This window comes from Chelonia mydas, chromosome 20 (assembly GCF_015237465.2).
Source record: "Chelonia mydas isolate rCheMyd1 chromosome 20, rCheMyd1.pri.v2, whole genome shotgun sequence".
In the NCBI taxonomy this organism is placed as follows: Eukaryota; Metazoa; Chordata; order Testudines; family Cheloniidae; genus Chelonia; species Chelonia mydas.
Window position 1 is genome coordinate 4650718 of NC_051260.2, and position 22349 is coordinate 4673066.

Here is a 22349-nt window from a genome sequence, read left to right on the forward strand (position 1 = left end):
AAGCAGTAGATGTGATATATCTCAATTTTAATGAGGTTTTTGATACTAGCTCACATGACTTTCTCTTAAGCAAACTAGGGAAATATGGCCTCAGTGAATCTATTACGTGTGTGTGTGTGTGTGCGCAAACCATACTCAAAGAGTACTTTTAATGGTTCACAGTCAAGCTGGAAGGGCATATCAAGTTGGGTCCCGCAGGGATCCATCCTGGGTCCAATTCTAGTCAATACCTTCATAAATGATTTGGATAATAGCATAGAGAGTACACTTATAAAGTCTGTGGATGATACCAAGCTGGGAGGGGTTGCAAGCGCTTTGGAGGGCAGGACTGGAATTCAAAATGATTTTGACAAACTGGAGAGATGGTCTGAAATAAATGAGAGGCAATTCAGTAAGGACAAATGCAATGTAGTATATTTAGGAAGAAATAATCATTTGCACAAAATCAAAATGGGAAATGTCTGCCGAGGAAGGAGTACAGAGAGACAAGGTGGATGAGTTAATATCTTTTATTGGATCAACTTCTGTTGATGAGAGAGACAAGCTTTTGGGCTTACAAAGAGCTCTTCTTCAGGTCTGGGAAACTAACTCAAAGTGTCACTGTTAAATACATAGGAAGCAGTAGGGCAGAAAAGGATCTGGGGTTACAGTGGATCACCAGTTAAGCGACAGTCAACCGTGTAACACTGTTGCAAAAAAAAGCAAACATCATTCTGGGATGTATTAGCAGGAGTGTTGTAAGCAAGACACGAGATGTTATTCTTCCACTCTACTCAGCACTGACACAGCTTCATCTGGAGTACTGTGTCCAATTCTGGGCACCACACTTCAGGAAAAGTGTAGACACATTGGAGCAAGTCCAGCGGAGAGAAAAAAATCATGATTAAATGGCTAGAAAACATGACCTACATGGAAAGACTCTGAAAATTGGGTTTGTTTAGTCTGGAGAAGAGAAGACTGAAGGGGACACGATAACAGTCTTCAAGCAAGTAAAAAGGTTGCTATAAAGAGGAGACAGATAAATTGTTCTTATTCACTGAGGATAGGACAAGAAGCGATGGGCTGAAATTGCAGCAAGGGAGATTTAGTTTAAACATTAGCAAAAAACTTCCTGTCAGGGTAGTTAAGCACTTGGAACAAATTGCCTAGGGAGGTTGTGGAATCTCCCTCACTGGAGGTTTTTTAAAGAACAGGTTAGAGAAACACCTGTCAGGGATGGTCTAGATCAGTAGACTACTGTACCCCTTTCAGGAGTCTGGTTTGTTTTGCAGACCCCAAGTTTCACCTCACTTAAAAACTACTTGCTTACAAAATCAGACGTACAAATACAAAAGTGTCACAGCACACTATTACTGAAAAATTGCTTCCTTTCTTATTTTTACTGTATAATTATAAAATAAATTAATTGGAATATAAATATTGTACATACATTTCAGTGTATAGTATATAGAGCAATATAAACAAGTCATTGTGTGTAAGAAATTTTAGTTTGTACTGACTTTGCTCGTGCTTTTTATGTCGCCTGTTGTAAAATGAGGCAAAGATCTAGATGAGTTGATGTACCCCCTGGAAGACCATTGCATACCCTCAGGGGTATGTGTACCCCTGGTTAAGAACCACTGGGCTAGATAATACTTAAGTCCTGCCTCAGTGCCGGGGACTCGACTAGGCGACCTATCAAGGTCACTTCAAGTCCTATGTTTCAATGTTTCTATGATCAAAGTGGTGCCTTCTGACCTTAGAATCTATTAATCTATTTTCAAAATTATAAAAATCATCTGGCCCATACACATCAGTTTATGGTTTTTCTCTTGATTTCATGAGCATAGGTCCATTCCCCACACCATCATGAATCAGAGAAACTCATAAGTTATCATTCTATGATTCACATCTTAAAAAAGACAATTTGTTGCCATGTGGTTTACACAGAATAGACTTTGCTCTCAATGTCTGCATTCAGAGGAGCTATATTTCATTAGATTTTTCTCAAGGCTCGAGCCAACGACCATTAATTTTAACACGAGATGGTGCAGATTCTAAATGAATAATTGTGAGTATGAATCTGAATTACAATTAGAGCTGAGTGAATAGTTGTTGGTTTTTTTGGGGGAGGAGATTGTTGGCTGAACTGAAAAATTTAAACAAACAAACAAACATATAAACAAACAATATTTTTGGGTCACACTGAAATTGAAATTTTTGTGTTTTTCACTTCAACAAACACACCAACCAACCAACAAAATTATTTGCTTTGGGTCAAACAAAACACTGTGTTTGACCCAAACTATTTTTGGTTGGTTGTTGGTTTCGTTTAGTTACATTTTTCTAGTGGTTTTAAACCTTTAAAATTTTTCTTTAAAAAGAAATCCAGCTCAACTGCAAACCAAAACGTTACTTTGAAATAAAAGGCCACAACATGTCATTTTTTACCACATTTTTTATCATCTGGCATTTATCTGCCAGATCTGACCTGAATTTGTGGGGAAAGATAGTTCAATGGTTTGTGCATTGGCCTGCTAAACCCCAGGTTATGAGTTCAATCCTTGAGGGGGCCATTTAGGGATCTAGGACAGAAATTGGGGAGTGGTCCTGCTTTGAGCAGGGGGTTGGACTAGATGACCTCCTGAGGTCCCTTCCAACCCCGATATTCTATGATTCTATAGTTTCAGTTGCCCAAAACGAGCAACTTTTTGGCAAATAAATTATTCCTTAGCGGAAGAAGGAGGCAGTGCTGCTGGGCAAACGCATTTCTCCTAAGCCGCATGGTGCTGGAAATGCTTATCCTTTGCTCCTGAAAAAATACACTGAGTGGACTGACGATAACACAGGGGTCAGCATATGCAATATGAAGGTGTGGGGAGTTTAGAGGGGTGGGTGTCTCCTGATCTCCGTCCCTCAGGTAATGTTACCTGGAAATTTGCATCCTTTGGTACAATCTGGTCCATTCCATAGGCAAAGCATTTGGATTTGCTCTTTGGCAATAAATAAAGGAATAAAATACTCTCTGGCAGGTAGGGTTTAGCATTACGGGGAGCTTGGGGGAAGGCAGGAGGAAAGCCATGGACTCCATCAGAGGCAGGGAAAGTGCCTCGGCTCTCCTTCCAGTTTGGAGGCAAAATTTTAGCAGAGAACTTTGGGGCGCTCCTGTCCTGACTGTCCCGTCCTAACACATCCCCCTGCTCGTCCATCTCGGACCCAGAACAGGATTTCTTTCTCCTTCCCCATTTCCCCCCTCTCCACCCATCTCTCCTCCTTGATTTGCCATTGCCTCCTTATATTTCCATTAGCCCCTTCCCCATCCCCCTCCTCCTTATCCCTCCCCCCGCAACCTCTCTATCTCCTCTACCCCCCCTTCCCCCGTACCTCTGTCTCTACTCTCTCTCCCCCTGCATCCCCACCTCTTTTCAGCCTACTCCTGTACCATCTCCCCCATACTCTCTCCCCTTTATCCCCAAACCTCACATCCTCTCCCCTTGTACCCGCTCCCCTATACCCTTCCCTCTGCAACCCCCACTCCTCCCCACCCCCTGCAACTGCACCCCTCTCCATATCACCATACCCGACCTCTCCCCTCCCCGTGTATTCTCCTCCCCTACAACCTCCCCCTGTATCCCCCCCTCCATACCCTCTCCACTATATCCCCAACACCCACATCCCCTCCCCTTGTACCCCCTTCCTCAGCAACTCCACATCTCCCCTCTCCCCTCAACTCCCACCAATCCCCATAACACCATACCCCACCCCACCTCTCCCTTCCCCTGCAACCTCCCCCTCCCCCACATATTCCTCCGCCATACCCTCTCCCCTATGTTCACAGCCCTCACATCCTCTCCCCTGGTACCCCCTCCCCCGGCAACCCCACCTATTCCCTCCCCTGTACCCCTCCCCTTGCAACCACCATTTCTTCCCTCCCCCTGCAATCCCACTCCTTCCCTATATCACTATACCCCACCTCTCCTCTCCCCGTGTACTCCCGTCCACTACAACCTCCCCCTCCTCCATACCCTCTTCCCTATATCCCCAACACCCACATCCCCACCCCTTGTACCCATTCCCCCAGCAATCCCCACCTCTCTCCTCCCCTGTACCCCTCCCCTTGCATTCCCACCTCTCCCCTCCCCCTTTTGGCCCCCTACAGCCCCATCTCTCTTCTACCCCATAACTGCCACTTTTCCCCTCCCCTTGCATCTCCCACCTCCTCCATACCCTCTCCCTTATATCCCCAACACCCACATCCTCACCCCTTGTACCCCTCCCCCGACAACCCCACATCTCCCCTCCCCTGTACCCCTTCCCTGCATCCCCATCTCTCCCCTTCCCTGTACCCCTCCCCCTGAACCCCCACCTCTCATCTCCCCTGTACCCTCCCCCTGAAACCCCACCTCTCCCCTCCCATTGCATCTTCCACCTCTTTGCTACCCTGTGCCCCCTCCCCCTGCATCCCCATCTCTCCACTCCCCCTGCCACCTCCAGTGCTCCCCTCCCCTGTACCCCTTCCCCCTGTACCCCCACCTCTCCCCTCCCCCATACTCCCCACCTGTCCCCTCCCCTTGCATCTCCCACCTCTCCGCTCCCCCTGTGTCCCCTCCCCCTGCATCCCCATCTCTCCAGTCTCCCTGCCACCCCCAGCACTCCCCTCCCCCTGAAACCACACCTCTCCCCTCCCCCATACCCTCCACCTGTCCCCCCCTTGCATCTCCCACCTCTCCGCTCCCCCTGTGCCCCCTCCCCCTGCATCCCCATCTCTCCACTCCCCCTGCCACCCCCAGCGCTCCCCTCCCCTGTACCCCCTCCCCCTGTACCCCCACCTCTCCCCTCCCCCATACTCCCCACCTGTCCCCTCCCCTTGCATCTCCCACCTCTCCGCTCCCCCTGCCTCCTCCCCTGCATCCCCATCTCTCCACTCCCCCTGCCACCCCAGCGCTCCCCTCCCCTGTACCCCCTCCCCCTGAAACCCCACCTCTCCCCTCCCCCATACCCTCCACCTGTCCCCTCCCCTTCCATCTCCCACCTCTCCGCTCCCCCCGTGCCCCCTCCCCCTGCATCCCCATCTCTCCACTCCCCCTGCCACCCCCAGCACTCCCCTCCCCCTGTACCCCCACCTCTCCCCTCCCCCATACTCCCCACCTGTCCCCTCCCCTTGCATCTCCCACCTCTCCTCTCCCGCTGTGCCCCCTCCCCCTGCATCCCCATCTCTCCACTCCCACTGCCACCCCCAGCACTCCCCTCCCCCTGTACCCCCACCTCTCCCCTCCCCCATACTCCCCACCTGTCCCCTCCCCTTGCATCTCCCACCTCTCCGCTCCCCCTGCCTCCTCCCCTGCATCCCCATCTCTCCACTCCCCCTGCCACCCCAGCGCTCCCCTCCCCTGTACCCCCTCCCCCTGAAACCCCACCTCTCCCCTCCCCCATACCCTCCACCTGTCCCCTCCCCTTCCATCTCCCACCTCTCCGCTCCCCCTGTGCCCCCTCCCCCTGCATCCCCATCTCTCCACTCCCCCTGCCACCCCCAGCGCTCCCCTCCCTCGTACCCCCTCCCCCCGTACCCCACCTCTCCTCTCTCCCCCATACCCTCCACCTGTCCCCTCCCCTTGCATCTCCCACCTCTCCGCTCCCCCTGCCTCCTCCCCTGCATCCCCATCTCTCCACTCCCACTGCCACCCCAGCGCTCCCCTCCCTCGTACCCCCTCCCCCTGTACCCCCAACTCTCCCCTCCCCCATACCCTCCACCTGTCCCCTCCCATTGCATCTCCCACCTCTCCGCTCCCCCTATGCCCCCTCCCACTGCATCCCCATCTCTCCACTCCCCCTGCCACCCCAGCGCTCCCCTCCCCTGTACCCCCTCCCCCTGTACCCCCACCTCTCCCCTCCCCCATACCCTCCACCTGTCCCCTCCCCTTGCATCTCCCACCTCTCCTCTCCCGCTGTGCCCCCTCCCCCTGCATCCCCATCTCTCCACTCCCCCTGCCACCCCCAGCACTCCCCTCCCCTGTACCCCCTCCCCCTGTACCCCCAACTCTCCCCTCACCCATACCCTCCACCTGTCCCCTCCCCTTGCATCTCCCACCTCTCCTCTCCCGCTGTGCCCCCTCCCCCTGCATCCCCATCTCTCCACTCCCCCTGCCACCCCCAGCGCTCCCCTCCCCTGTACCCCACCTCTCCTCTGTCCCCCTCTGCACCCCCCCCCCGTGGCCGCTCGCCGGGCCGCGATTGGCTGCCGGGGACCGGGAGCCGGGCGGGAGGCAGCGGCCGGCGCTGGCTGGGCTCCGGGGAGCTGCCCGCCCCGCAGGCGCTGGGGGCCGGGCCGGGCCGGGCCGGGAGAGCCGCGGGCGGGGGGCGGAGCTGGCGCAGCGGAGCTCGGCGCGGCGGAGCCGCCTGCCCCAGCCATGCCCGCGGGGAGCAACGAGCCGGACGGGATCGTCCTGAGCTACCAGGTACCGGGCCGGGGCCGGGGCCGGGGCCGGGGCCGGGGCGGGGATGGGGAGCGGGGGCGGGGCGGGGGCCGGCCCCCAGCCCGGCGCCAGGGCCCGAGCCCAGCTTGCGAGCCGAGCCGGGGAGCTGCGGCTGCTGCCCACTGCGGCAGAGCCATTTCCTAGCGCTGGAGCGGGGGGTGGTCTGACTCCGGAGTGGGGGGCTTGCAGGAGGAGAGGGGGTCTGACTCCGGAGTGGGGGGCTTGCAGGAGGAGAGGGGGTCTGACTCCGGAGTGGGGGGCTTGCAGGAGGAGAAGGGGTCTGACTCCGGAGTGGGGGGCTTGCAGGAGGAGAAGGGGTCTGACTCCGGAGTGGGGGGCTTGCAGGAGGAGAGGGGGTCTGGCTCCGGAGTGGGGGGCTTGCAGGAGGAGAGGGGGTCTGACTCCTGAGTGGGGGGCTTGCAGGAGGAGAGGGGGTCTGGCTCCGGAGTGGGGGGCTTGCAGAGGGGGGGTGCACAGCTACTGCCGAGGCGGCTAAGGGGAGACCCAGTCCCCCCCGCTCCCCTCCCGGCGCGCAGCCCCCACTGCAGGGAGCTGTCCAGGTGCGCTCACCTTGCGGGGTGGGGGATAGACAAAGCAACTGCCCCGTGGCGGCGCGGGGTGGGGGGGTGTTAAGGGGAGACCAAATTCCCGTCTCCCCTTTGTGCCTCCCCCCTGTGCAGACAACTGTCCAGATGCACTTATCTTGGGGGGGGGGGGAGGGGGTACATAGCTACAGCCCCTGTGGCGGTAAGGGGAGTCCAAACCCCCTCCCATAGGTGCTGAAGCTAGAGGTGTGGGGGTTCTGCAGCACCCCTTGGCTTGAAATAGATTCCACTATAGACAGGGTTTACAGTTTGATTCAGTGGCTTTCAGCACCCCCCTTATACCGATTGTTCCAGCCCCCCTGCCTCCTCCTCGCCTCTCCCTGCCTGTAGGGAGCTCTCCAGATGCGCTCACCTTGGAGAAGGGGGATAGACGCAGTTACTCCCCCTGGGAAATAAGGGGAGACCAAATCCCTCCTGCCCTTCCCTGCCCCCATCTGCAGGGAGCTGTCCACAAATCCCTCCTCCTCTCCCCTCCCCGCCCACAGCCCACCCCTTCTCTACCGCACAGAGCTGTCCAGATGCTCTCGCCTTGGGGGGCTTGCGGGGGGGGGGATACGCAGCTACTGCTCCTGGTTGAAAGGGGAGACTAAATTCCCCCTTTCCCTTTGCAGAGAGCTGTCCCGATGAAATCATCGCGGGGGGGGGGGGGGGGGGGAAGATATGCATAGCTACTGGCCCTGGGTTAAGGGGAGACTGACTTCCACCGCTCCCCTTACTCCTGCCCCCCTGCAGAGAGCAGTCCAGATGCCCTCACCGTGGGAGGGGGGGTTACATAGCTACTGCCCCTCAGAGGTAAGGGGAGAGCAGTCGTCCCCCCCCTCCCCGAGAGCTGAGAACCGTCCAAACCCACTTACCTCTGGGGGTGGGGTGGGGGCAATGCACAGACAATGCCCTAAGGGAATCCGATGGGCCCAGCCCTAGCCCCAGCAGTGTAGAACTGTCCGGGTGCGCTGACCTTTGGGGTGTACGATGTACACTGAGATATAAGAAGAACCCATTTGTTCCCCCCACACCCTTTTGTAAGCCGCCGAGTGGAATCCAAACACTCTCCCCAGTTGGCACCTGGCTTCCCTTTGTCACTAAACTGGTGGCTTTACATACAGTGGCTGAGTTTTTGGGAGCCATATGGACAAATGCCGAATGAGCTTCCACAACACAAAGAGACAGTCCGGTATGGACAACAGGCGGAAGGATTGCAAGCTGCATGCTCGGTGTCAGCTGGGAGTGGGCTGTGGGGGAGGCAGAGGACTCAGACTCCCTGAAATTGCAGTTTACTATAACGATTGACAGATTACTGCTGTCTTATTTCTCTCTTGCACAATGTGTGTGTGTGTGTGCACATGCGTGAGGGAGGATGGAGGAAGAGAGAATGGGAGACGTAGATTTTCAATAAGCTTGTTTTTTCCCTTGTATCTTAACGATATTATAGGTGGGATTTTCAAAGCAGCTTAGGGGAGTTTGGCATCTAATACCCACCAGATTTTCCTGTTAGTTATCAGGTTTTTAGTGATGTATATTGGAAGGGTGGGAATATAGCAGCTGTTGGCTTTATAATAGCGACTCAATATCCTTGTGATTTATTTGTTTTACGGTAGCACCCAAAGGCCCTGGATCACTAGGCAACGTACAGATGCATAGTAAGAAACAGACCCTGCCCTGTAGACCTTGCAGCCTGAATAGACAAACAGTGAGAGGGGAAACAGAAGCACGGTAGGTGAACTAATCTGGTCAAGGTCAGACGGTGGCTGAGCCAGCAAATACAAGCCAGCTCTTCTGAGCCCCGGTGCTGTTGCTTAGTCCCGCGACGGTGCTGACACCATCGTTCACCATGTCCTGCCCAGAGTAGAACAGGGAGGGAGGGAGGATTCAGGAAAGTAGGAAAAACTTCCTAACTGTAAGGATAGTGTCGGGGTGGAACAGGTTCTCGAGGGAGGTTGTGGAATCCCCATCACTGGAGGTTTTTAAGAACCGGTGGCCAAACACCGGTCAAGGATGGTCTAGGTCTACTGGTCCTTTCTCAGCATGGGGGATGGATGAGATGACCGCCTGAGGTCCCTTCCAGCACTACGCATCTGTGATTCTATTCCTCCCAATGTATAATAAAGTGACAATTTTTAACGTGCAAGCCGCTGTGTTTGTGAGCCTCTGGTCACCTTAACACACATCAGCCGAAGTCCTGACTTACCACTGCAAAGGCGATAAAGGCAGATAAAAATTCCAGAGCAGGAGCAGAAGGGAAAACCTTGAACAAACAATACCAGCCTACAAATGCAAAAACTAAAGAGGCCGCTTGCCTCACCCTTAAAAGGCGGAGAAGCATCCTTCAGCTCACGGTATTGTGTACTTTAGCATGGACAGTTCATCCACTGCATTTGCTTGGGTTACACAAAATAAGTGATGTTTACCCCTATACACAGTAACAAGGAGTCTGTTTTCCTTTTCCCTTCCCCGAGCTAGGGATTTAGTCCTGCTTATAGTAGTTTCGGTTACAAATGTCCTTTTTGCTTCCCCCCATTATAATCATCTGTGAATCAGTTACATTTTTCACATCTTGTGACTGGTTTTTCCCCAACTCTCCATGAGTATCAGAAAAGTAACCTAAGGCCATTTGCCAGGCCAGGGAAACGGAACTGAGGACAGGACTGGGACAGGGACTCGTTTTAAGCTACTTTTACGCTCGCCAATCCTGGGGTCTGCCTGGCCCAACAGTCCCCTCCCGTAGCTGTGGAGCATGGGGTGCAGAGATCATGTTTATTACAGTATCACCTAAGGGCTGTCTGAAAACAGGGGCTCCATTGTGCTAGGTGCTGTACTAACTCAGGGTAGTAGACAATCCCTACCCCAAAGAGCCCCTCTGCCCGTGCCCCCTTTCCTCCGGGGATGTCTCATGGACTGGGATGAAGAGGCTGCTGAGTGCGGACCACCTGGAGATTCTTGCCTACAGAAGGACCGCCAAATCTTTGTCTTTGCTTTGTGCTGAAGTGCCGAACAAGGCACAGAATCCAGCCCTTAATTTCGTCAATCGTCATTAAAGCAGGGAAGCGGTCCAGGGGTTAGCAGAATAAACAGGTAGCAGATAGATTAGCAAGGGAGGACATCTGTGGGGAGTGAAAATAACCAAATAAATAAATTAAAAAAGCAGGAATAAGGAAACGACACTCAGTTCCAAACTGTTTGTCTTTTTTTTTTTGGTGGATTGTAACCCCATTTTCCTACATCTCTCCATCCCCTTCGGTCTCATCAATGGCTGAATTCATTGTTGTCAATAACGGGCTACGTATGTTGAAAATAAATACAGAGACCCTGAAAGTGACCAACAGCCCCCATTCCGACGGCTCTTGTTGTATCTCATCATTTCTCACTTGGATGTCTATTATATATCCTCACTGTCTGGAAATGTGATTTTTGCTTGAAATGTCTAAGAAGGACCTTATCGCTTGCCCTAGTTCAACTTGCAAATAGGCTAGCTTGCAAGATATGTTTACAGCTCCTAGGATGATACGCTTAACAATTTGATCCTCTACCTTTTTAAGAGGTATCTACTCATGGGATCCCAAAAAGGCCATTAATGGGCCAAAGCGCAGAATAAAGAACACATTCGTTCTGGTTAATAGTAATAATAATGTGGTGGACTCCACCGCATTATTGTTACTATTAACCATCTACTTGGACAGAACCAAACATGGGCTAAGTCTGGTACTTTGCAGTCTGCCCTGAGTAATGGGCAGTGCGGCGCTGCAGTGCCCCAGGAAGGGACTGAATCGTGACCCTCTTCCTGGTGCAGTGTACTTCCTCTGTTCGCCAGCTCAGTGCGCTGGAAGGGAGAGAGCCAAAGTTTGCCAGCTTCCCATTCACCTGTGCATGAGGGTAAATTGCAGTCAGGGGCAGCTGCTCTTCCCGAGCCCGGTGTATTGTGACATGCAAGGGTGGCAGCTCTTGAAACAGAGTAGGGTGTCACCTTAGGCCTCCTTGCTCCTCTATATAGTCTGGCTCCGTTTGAGGTAGAAATGAGCGGAAAATGGCTTTCCTGTTGCGCAACATTTTTCATTTTGCAAAAATTTGCCTGTCTCACATCAGGACAGAAAGTCGAAACCTTGAAATTTTTTGCGGACTGAAAATCTGGGTGGGGGGGAGGAATTGCTTGGGTCCATCAAAAGATTTCATTTGGATCAGTTTGAAAAGTTTGTTTCGATGTCCACCATTTTGAATCAATTTGTGGGGGCTGTAATTAGCTTAAATTTCAGCGCCAAAAAAAAAAAAAGTCATTTCGACCCAGAAAACGGGGAACGTTTTCATTTGGAACATGCCGAAACAAAATGTCTGAACAATTTTGAAACTTACTTTTTCACAGGTTTTTTTTCAGGCTGAAAAAATTAATCAGGACTAGCCCTTTCACACCCACCCTTTTGGTTTTGACAAACCGGCACTGTCGGATGGGAAAAATGCAGTGCTGAAAAATCACTGGCCAGCTCTCGATGCCTGGGGGCGAGAATGATCAGGAATCAAGCGACTAGAGTAGAAGAGATAATGGACTAGAAAGGGAGGCGTGGACAAGTTTGGATTTGGACAGACGAGGATTACACTGTGCTCTGTACTTGCAGTAGAAAGCACCTTTCTGCCAGGACCTCAAAGTAATCATCCCTACTCAACTGGTTCACATACGTGCTAATTGTATCTGAGGGGCTTATATATCCCCATCACCCTAATAACGTACAGAGTTCTGAACACCAGAGTCACCACCTGACCAGTCAACCACACACCTCATTTAGAACCGGAAGTACGCAATCATGCAGCCGCAGAGATGAGAGAGAGAGGGAAAAAAAGGCAAATGCAGCACAAAAATCAAGGGACAGCAGCATTTTTCTGCTTCTGAGTAAAGTTTCAAAGCTGTATTAAGTCAATGTTCAGTGGTAAACTTTTGAAAGAACCACCCGACCGTTTTGTTCAAAGTTACGAACCGCCTCCATTCCCCAGGTGTTTGTAACTCTGAGGTTCTACGGTAGAACCTTGAACATTTAATGTATTTATCCTCAAAACACTCCTATGAGATAGTGAAGTGCCTGTTATATACCAAATGAGCAACTGAGGGGCAGAGAGGCTAAAGGACATGCCAAAGGTCTCTAGCAGAGTAGGGACTTGAACCTAGGCTTCTTAAGTTCTAGGCAAATACTCTAACCACAGGGTCATTTTCCCCTGTGTGGGCATCCCTCCATCCTTGCTATACACGCTCAATACCAGGTGTACGATGACTCAAGTATTAAAGGCCTCTAGCCTAATGGCTCTAGCCCCTGGTAGATTCAAAATAAGCCCTCGGACATTGTTGCCATTACACCAGTGCAAACGCCTACCGCAAACGCATTACACCAGTACAAATGGGACTGAAACTTACCCCAGTAAGTTGCACTGGGGAAAACACTGATTTACACAGTTGCTGTGTATCTGTTATTATTATTTGTATTACTGTGGTGCCTCGGAGTTCGAGTCATGGGACCAGGACCCCTTGGCGCTAGGTGCTGTGCAAAGACAGAACAAAAGACATTCCCTGCCCAAAGAGCTTACAGTGTAGATATGAGCGAAGAGATCAACAGATGGATACCGACAGACAGGGGAGTACAAGGAAACAATGAGACAGGATTGGTCAGCATACGATAGGCAGTGGTCACAGCACACCGGAGCCTTATCTCCCAGGGCGAGTTCTACTACTGTAACTATACCAGAGCGTGCAAGCAAGGAACCAAACACAAAACCACAATATAGACAGGGCCTCGCTTCATGCAGCCTGAAGGCTCGAACAAAGCAGCCAGCCAGAACTGATAAATTGAGTCCCAGGGGTCCTGACTCCCAGTCCTCTTCTCTAACTTTGGGGCATTCTTGAGAAACGCTAACTAAAGGTTGCAGATTATACACGGGAGAAAGAGGAGGATACATAGCTCCCAGACATGAATCAGCTTTTTCTGATTCTTAGTACCTCTGATGACCATGATCAAGTAGGTGGTGAAACACTAGTTGGGCATTTAGCTGGGCTGTGGATAACTGAGTGATTCCCCAGGAATACACTGGATCACCATATGCGAATACTGTACATGCTCGTCCATTTTTTTCCTGCAACCTGGCCCACCAGTGTCATCTGCGCCTTTGCATTCAGTGAGCAGGCACAGCCGATCCAGCCTACAGAATGCAGAAACGGATCACATGCATCTTTGGTTTTTGCATCGAATTTGTCCTCCAGGTTCTGAGATGTAAATCCTAAGCAGTGGCCTTAAAAAGAAAGTGGTGCTGTGGTTTTATAACTTTGCATTTGGCAAAGTGATCAGTAAGAAAATAAAATCTAATTAGCAGCTGCTTCTGGGAGCATCAACAGCAGTGACATGATAGATTGCAACACTCATGGGGCAGGGACTGTCTTTTTGCTCTGTCTTTGTACAGCACCTGGCACAATGGCATCCTGGTCCATGATGTGGGCTCATAGGCACTATTGGAATACACAACATTAGTAAGAAGAATAATGACACAGGGGTCATTGTATTGTGCAACCATATAGAAAGACAATGGGTGAAAATGAGGATTAGTTGAAATGTTTCCATTGAAACTGTTTTTTGTGGAAAATCGGGTTTTGGACAAAACAGTTTTTCAAGTTTTGTTTTTTCTGTAGAAAAGATGGACTCTTAGTTGAAAAACTGAACATCTGAAACCCCCCAAAATTTCAATTTGGAAATGCCATTATGGTGCCACATGGGAACTGTAGTCTGGGTGACTCATGCCCTTATTCTCCGCTATTGGCCAGGGTCCCCTGAGCAGACTACATTTCCCATAAAGAGAATGAGTCTAGAGGTCATGTGATGGGAGCATGTGACTCAGAACTAGGCATGCTGGGAGATATAAAGGGCAGCCTGAGCTCAGTTAGAGGGCGAGGTCTGTAGGGAGTGGGTTGGTTCCTGTAGGAGGTAGATCCTGGTTTATCTTGAACTCCTTTGGTTTGGAGAAATGAAACTCATCCTTGAAGGAGAGGGTCTGAACGCCTGCTGCTGTGGGGAATATTATTTGATGCAGTGGCTGGTGGGTTGGCTTGGGGGCTTATCGGCGGTGCCTCGACTGCAGGTACAATTTTAGAAAATGGAAAGAGTACGTATCCAGCCAAGAAGGGGGTGTTGGCACTAGCAGCTGCTTTGAAATGAGTTGGATTCTTGTTATTCTGTATAAATGTTGGGGGTTTTTTTTTTGGAGAAAAGATCTCTCTTTTCTCAATATTGGCTATACCAAAACCTGAATTAATATCTCTTCTATTATGAGTTATTTGTATTACTTTATTTCCCCCAACTAGGATCGGGGCTCCATTGTGCCAGCGCCTGTACGAACACATAATAAAAGACAGTCCTTTGCCTGAATTCTTTTCTACACAGCTTCTTATACTACCCTCATCACTACAGTATCTAAGGACCCACCATTAGTACATTAAGTGGTGTGGTCTAGTGGATGGAGACATAGACTAGATCTTAGAAACCCTGGGTTCTGTTCCTGGCTCTACTGCCGGGTGAGTCCCTTCCCCTTCCCTTGCCTCATTTTCCCCATGTGTAAAATGAGTGTAATGATGCTGATCTCCTTTGTAAAGCACTTTCAGTACTACTGATAATGGGAAACTGAGGCACAGATAAGTAAAGTGACTTGCCCACAGTAGTGCAGTGGCAGAGCCAGGAAAGAAATTAGGGATCTCAGGTTCCTCATTTGGCGCTCTAATCCTTAAAATTGTGCTCCTTCCTCAAGGTTTTTGAAAGTTTTCAGTAACACAGAAGATGGCCTGTGGGAATGGACAGTTGGAACATTGTCAGTTTAGTTTATCTTTCCTGTGTGTTTTACTGAGTGGGGCCGAATAGCCTCTGTTCTTAGATTATAAATTGTTTGGAGCAGGAAACTTTGCTATGTCTGTATCGTGCCTAGCAGATCAGGACTGGGGACCACCCCAGAGCACGACCATAATATACTTATTCAATAACAATCTTCGCATGTCACATCACTGGTTGATGTTGGGAGAGATTTCCTGATAAACTCTTTCCTTATTTGATTGATCCTGCTCTTTTTTTTCCTTTTCCCTGAAAGCTTTTGATGGTGTGTAAGTGAGAGAAGTGGTTCCATCCTCCCAGATGGCCAAGCTGGAATATCAATTAATTCTTCTCTAATGGTTTCTTTGCTTTCTTCTCTGCCTGTTGATTGCTGAAGTTATCCATGTGACCCAGCAAGTCAGGCTGCTGTTCAAGTCACTTTCATTTGTCCACGTAGGTATATGGTTTAATTGAAGGTTACACGTCGTGTTGTCCATTCTGTTAGAAAAGGCCCAGTAGAGCTGCTAGCATAACTGGCCTCCTGGGCAAAAGAAGACGTTTGATGAAGAAAAGCTGGGCATACCCGCCAGCTGTTAAGGCAACTCTGGCCTTGCAACACAGGTTGGAAAAGGTCATTCCAACAGGGAACAGCAGTCAGCCATTGTGAGCCTGCCACAGCATGATAACTGAACCGTGCAACAAGGATATCCAAAGATTATAGATTTCAGAGTAGCAGCCGTGTTAGTCTGTATTCGCAAAAAGAAAAGGAGGACTTGTGGCACCTTAGAGACTAACCAATTTATTTGAGCATAAGCTTTCGTGAGCTACAGCTCACTTCATAGGCATGCATCCGATGAAGTGAGCTGTAACTCACGAAAGCTTATGCTCAAATAAATTTGTTAGTCTCTAAGGTGCCACAAGTACTCCTTTTCTTTTTGCTGATACAGGAGTACTTGTGGCACCTTAGAGACTAACCAATTTATTTGAGCATAAGCTTTCGTGAGCTACAGCTCACTTCATCGGATGATTATAGCAACTGTCCGCAGCTTTACACTAGACAGACAAACTACGCTGCAGCAGTGAGCGTCCAAAGGCATTGCAACACGGTGCTTGAGAGAGAAGCCTCGTTTTTAATTTGATTAGTGATAGTGGTTGAGATTCAGCATTTTTCTACATCTAGTGCAGGGTGTTGCAAATGACTGGATAGAACGGGCAAAGTTTTCAAAACTGAGTGCTTGAAATTAGGCTCCTAAATTCGTACGCGGGCAGCTAGATAAAGACAGCCTGCTTTTCAGAGGTGTGGAGCATCGGCAAACTCCAGGGGCTTCGGCTGGATTTGTGGGTGCTGAGAGCTTTTGAAAATCAGGCTACTTGTATTTAGATGGCCAACTGTGAATTCGGAAGCCTAGCTTAGGCACTCCTGGGTGAAAAATTTTGGCTAGCAACTTATGAAACCAACCTAAAGCTGCTTAAAGAGTTAATAGGATCAGCTGCACTCTGGTATTTTCCAAAGGGTTAGGCAAGTTTAATATTCCGTTTTATGGAAACTTCTGCATCAAATGTTTATTTTAGGGAATCAGAAGGATGACAAACTTGTGAAAGCAGCAGGCACAGAGCCAAAAAGCTAGAAAAATCCATTCTGTTTGGATAATAGCAAATTCCCTGGCTGACTGCTGTTCAAAGACCGGCTTACTTAGCTCTAAGAATCAAGGCTTCGAGTCCTGGACGCCTGCTGAGGGAGTCTGAATTCTCAGCCATGCAGCCTGAAAGAGAATTACACAAACTGAAGATATCCAAGGGAGATCAAGGGAGGATGACAAAAACTGTTTGCATCTGTCAGGAAGTGGAGGCAGGATAATAGATTTCTGAATAGGTTGTGTTGTTGCAAAGGTCATAATATTGCAGCTTTATTAGATTGCTAAATCCCTCAATATAATAACCAATCATAACCTATTCAAAAGTCCGCTCAGAAGAGCATGCATCCACTTTTAGGGCTACGGTTTTTTTAATGGCCTCTAAGTTTGATGCATGCGGTCACTTAATATTATTTATTGTTTGTATTAAAGTAGCACCTGGAAGCCCTGAGATCAGAATCCCATTATACTAAGCACTGTGCATCCACATAGCAAGAGACTGTCCTTTTCCTGCAGAACTTAGACAAGACAGACAAAGGGTGGGAGGGGAAACAGGTGGTGACTTCCCCAACATCACACAGCAGGACATCAGCAGAGTTGGGAACAGAGTCCACGTCTCCTGGCTCCCAGTCCAGTGCACTGTCCAATGGACCACCTTGACTCTCTAGTCCACCCTCCTCCTCCAAGATTGTGACCCTTTTTGGCAAATTATGGCCACGCCCTTCAGTCATGGGAGTGGGCCCTAATCCTGCCATATTCTGTGGTTGCTTCCCTTAATTAACATCACCGCCATCTTAATCTGGACTGAGCCTGATACCTGTCTCAACATGACACTAGGGTAGCATGGGTGGGACACTGTCAAGGTTAGATGAGGGACAGAGAACTGCATAGTGACAAGTGACAATAGAACACTGTGAAATGCTGGGACAATAGACCCTTCATGGTGGATGAAAAAATGCCCATTGCTGCCCTCTGGGATTTCTCTAGGAAGCAAGCAGAGTCCCATCTACACCTTGCAGAGTTTGCAGTAGAATCTACTTCACCTTATGTCCAGTAGTAACCAAGACGGCTGCTAAGTCTTTAAAAAAACATCAGCATGGATCTCTGATCCTGGTACGTTGCTAAGAATAAATCACTAGCCAGTGTCTTCTCTGTATCATACACCCGGCATTCTATACCAAGGTGACTGGGAACCGAGCACTTCGATTTCCAGATCTAAAACCAGACTGACAGTGACAAAGGAATCGAACGTACTTGTCTGGCCTCCATTACTGTAGTACCTAATCTTTAATGGATTTATCCTCACACGCTGCTTGCATCCAGTTTTGATTCAGTCCTCTTTTATTAGCTTCCTATGGATAAAGAGGATGATTTATTGAGTTCCTCTCAGATCTGGGAAAGCCTGAGGTCACTGAGGAGAAAGTCCCTGTTTAGACCAGCTTTATTGGTTCTGGAATAACGCATAAACATTTCCCTTCATCAGCCAGGATTCTTTCTGAGAATTGCCTGTTGTACCTCCAGGCACTTTGTGAGAGCGATTGCATTGATTTTTAAAAAATCTAGCTCATCGGAAAGTATTTATAGTAGGAGAGAGAAATTGTTCCAAATGGCAGCGGTCTTTCATTGCAAATTTTATGCAACTGAGCATCACCACAACCTGTTTGTCATTTTAAAGTCAGGATTAAAATCTTACATTGAAATAATTATTTCCCGGTCTTTCTAAATGATGAGAAGTGTTTGGAAAATGTCCCCCCCCCTTTGAAAAGTTTGATTCAAAGCAAAAAAATGTGTCATCAGAACTTTTGGCAGAAAATTATGACTTTTTGTTGAAACCAACCCCACCCCCCAAATGTTTCAAAATGGTCGTCTGAATGCACCTGAAGAAGTGGGGTTTTCTACCCACGAAAGCTTATGCCCAAATAAATTGGTTAGTCTTTAAGGTGCCACCGGACTCCTCGTTGTTTTTGTGGATACAGACGAACACGGCTACCCCCTGATACTTATCAAAATGGCCAGTGTCCCAATGAAGAACTGAATTTTTTTGAGAAAAGCAGACACTTTATGCAAAACTGTTTGTTGAGTTGAAAACCGAATGTTCCATCAAAAAAAAGTAGATGGAAAATTTTCAACTAGCCCTAGTAATCACGCCTTAATTTATTGTTAAATTATTGTAACCATTGTATTGCAATTGTTCAGCATTTATGATGCTTGAACTTTTTGCCCGGTGTGAATAATGAGTGTAAAGTGGCCTGTTCCCCTTTCTGTTTATACGAGAGCTGATCCAATATCAGAATTTCTGTCTCGTGGGAAATTCTGGTATTTCAAAATTTGTTTTCATCCCAAACCAGGACAAAAAGTCATAATAGTAGAATTTTTCATACAATGAATAGCTTTATTTAGGTGTCTAGACAGGATTTGTGTTCTTTTGGAAATCTAGTTCCAATTGTGGGGCCCTACGTGATTACGTTTAGGCTCCTAAATTTGAAACAGTTGGTGTGGAATATTTGAAAACTGTGCTGGAATTGTGAGCTGTCACTTTAATTTGTAAGGGCTTTCCTGATCCTGCTTGCATGGTGAGGGGCTCTGCAGGGAAACAAGGGTGGGTCTGAGTCAGTTCTGCAGACTCTAGCTAGAATAAGGTGTGTTGAGTTGTGTCTCTCTCTTGTGTGGAGCAGCCTGCTTGGTCTATGTTTGTGGGTTCTTGTGTGTTATCAGTCTGAATTCTAAGGAAGAAAGTCGTGTTATGTTGCAACCTTCCAACAAGAGTATTTCATATTTTTATCTAACTTCTTAGTGTGTATGCCGTGAAACATAACAGTTGACCATAATACTTTCTTTCTATTACTTCTTGCAGATTGCCTCTTCCATTTCTTCAGTTGTTTCCTTTTGAGGTTTTACTGTTAAATAATAAAAATGCAGCCGGGATCTGAGACTGAATCATGACCTGATTTTAATTGATTAGACCTTGGTGTCGTTTTCATGTACCAGGTCATTTTACAGTAAGTGTCGCATTTCCTTTAAAGCTGGGCAGTTGATCTTGGTCCTGAGTAGGAATAAGCCAGTCCATTACAAGAAGTGAATTAGTAGCATATAACTAATTAGCCGTGCTTAAAAAAAGAGAAGTAATTTATCACTTGTGAGAGAGAGGAGATGAGCACAGTATAAATAAGTGATTGGATTATCCATGTATATGCCAGGTTCATATTCGACTGGGGCTCTGTGGAAGTTATTGCATCACCTGCACAATGCATGCTGGGAGACTCAATGAAGCAGGAACCACCCGTCTGACTTCAGGCAATCTGAAAAGAAAGGATGGATTTTAAATAGAGATGGTTGAAACTCAGAATTTCTGTTCCATGGGAAATTCTGACATTTAGAAATTTCCTTTTTGTCCCGAATCAAAAAAAAAATTTGAAATTTCAAATTTTCCCTTTGAAACGAAAATTTAGAAAAATATCATTTTGGAAGTATTGAAACAACCTTCTTGGAATGTTTCATTTAGATAAAGGGCGAAGTGTTTCATTTTGACTTTATCAATTTAATCTCATATTATATACAATAGATTAAATATTATATGTAATATTATGTACAAAATGAAATACTTTGACTGTATGTGACAGAATGGTAGCTATATCCTAGGTTTCAGAGTAGCAGCCGTGTTAGTCTGTATCCGCAAAAAGAAAAGGAGGACTTGTGGCACCTTAGAGACTAACCAATTTATTTGAGCATAAGCTTTCGTGAACTACAGCTCACTTTATCGGATGCATTCAGTGGAAAATACAGTGGGGAGATTTATATACACAGAGAACATGAATTATCTGTGTATATAAATCTCCCCACTGTATTTTCCACTGAACGCATCCAATGAAGTGAGCTGTAGCTCACAAAGGCTTATGCTCAAATAAATTGGTTAGTCTCTAAGGTGCCACAAGTACTCCTTTTCTTTTTGTAGTATCCTAGTCACTTAGATAGCTGCTAACAGAGACGATTGCAGGCAATTAACCTGTTATGTGGAGATTGTTGATACTTGGGCTAATGAGGTAATTAGCTCAATAAGGGAAGATATATAATTGGCAGGAACAGGAAGTAAGTGGGGAGAACAGAGAATGAGCTAGGTGTGGTAGAGAAAGTTGGGTGGAAGGCTTCTCTTGATGCCTGCCTGTACTGTGTCTGCGATGCTGAGACTCTAAAGATTAAAGATCCACATGGGGAAAAGAAATGGACTGTGTCTATTGTGAGTGAAACAACCCAGAGGGGCCTGGCAGCCTGGCACACCGGTTAGCGGAGACACTGTATCAAAATGAACCACTTCAACCTTATCAAAACGGAACATTTTGATACTTTTTTGTTGAAAATGTTGACGAAATTGAGATGTTTATGCAAAACATTTTGATTTTTGTCAGATCAGCACTTTCCGAAAGAAAACTTTTCAATCAGAATTTTTTTTGACCCCCTCTAGCTTTAAGTGTATTACCTCTGCTGAATGTGCCTCTTAGCCTTGGCATGCTGGGGCTTTTAACACTTATTCCAAAACTTTCTGCTATATGCAGTAGCGGATAGTGCCATTTATGGCTCCCTGGTTTTTAGAACAGATCTGTGCCTCCAGGATAATTAAAGCAGCCTAGGGGTTGCTCTAATCTATACCAGTAAAGGATGGGTAGAGTGCTATATGCTCTGGCCATGCCCCCAACATCTTCCTCCCTGCATGCTACGCGAGTTCTTTGGTAGGTCCACAAGTCTGTAGCTTTATTTTTCAGTCTTTCGTTTGATTTCAGTCAAGACAAGCCCACAGAGGCCTTTCTCCAGGCTGACTCTATGCAAAAATTCCTGTCACGGGAACCAAGTTCAAGAAGCCTATGTATCAAAGAGCTTTTAAACTAAGTGGAAAGAAAACTCTCTTGAATTTTGTTGTGGCGATGGCCCTGCTTGCTCTGAAGGATATAGCATCCATGTAAATGCCAGCTGGGATGGACCCATTCCACAGATCTCTTGAATTCAGGTGCAATATCTTTTAAAAACCATATAGAACCTTTCTGGCTGTGATGCGTATTTTCAGAAGCCAGTAGAATCAACCCCCCACTTGCTGTTTGCCATGCTGTGCCATTTGTCACCAGAGCGGAGAGTCATATGCCTCTTAGGGGTTACCAGGTGGACTAACTAGAGTAGTATTTAAGTGACCATTGTTCCCCCCCCTCCCCATTGGCGCAACGACTAGGATCGAAGTATTTAAGGGCTAATCAAGTTTTAAGTTGGCTTCTTTTTCTTTTTTAATCAAAAGTGATTGCTGTAAAGTTGCCCTCTATCCCTGTGGCTCGAATGGAGCATGCAGCAAACTAGGGGCTGAATTCAGCGATACCTGTGGTGAATTTGGTCCTAGGTCTGATCTGGACACTGGATTAAATACAAAAGGGGATTGACTAACTTCGCAGCCTTGTGGCCGAATTGAAAACCACCATGACATCGGCGGAACTGCAGGTAGTAGATGCTTGGGCAGCCGCTAACAGGATGGGGATTTTAAAAAGAATAATGTTACTAATAAAATATAAAAAACCAGTGGCAAACCTCATGATCACTTTAGGAAGTGAAATGCGCTAGCTTCTCAGCAGGAGCGGGGAAGAAAGAGAGCGGTGTTGCATTGGAAGCAAAATGTCTGAGAACATTTCAAAGGGATATAGAGAGCAGGGGGTGTTAGGAGAATAGAAAATGGAAAGAAGGAAAGGGCTCCGGCAATTTAGTACCGCAAAGGGAATGCTGAAGGAATAAGGACCAATGTAAGTATGCAGTTAGTTCGTGCGGCTAGAATCCTGCATATGAATATCCTGAATAGAAGATGTACTAGAT

At 48.0% G+C, this 22349-nt stretch overlaps 1 protein-coding gene across 8 annotated transcripts in view; it reads left to right on the forward strand.

Annotated features, from left to right (window-relative positions):
• The first annotated feature begins 6282 nt into the window (after positions 1–6282).
• SLC4A8 (solute carrier family 4 member 8) overlaps positions 6283–22349 on the forward strand; it is a 77582-nt gene continuing 61515 nt past the window's right edge. For 3 of the 8 annotated variants that reach the window (XM_043533077.1, XM_043533074.1, XM_043533072.1), the window contains exon 1: positions 13969–14155. In XM_043533077.1, coding sequence (XP_043389012.1) covers positions 14042–14155 — 114 coding nt within the window. In that variant the 5' untranslated portion in view covers positions 13969–14041. Of the gene's footprint in view, positions 6435–13898; positions 14156–20633; positions 20743–22349 lie in introns of those variants that run through there. The other 5 variants (XM_037884090.2, XM_043533076.1, XM_043533075.1 and 2 more) reach the window with 5 other exon arrangements.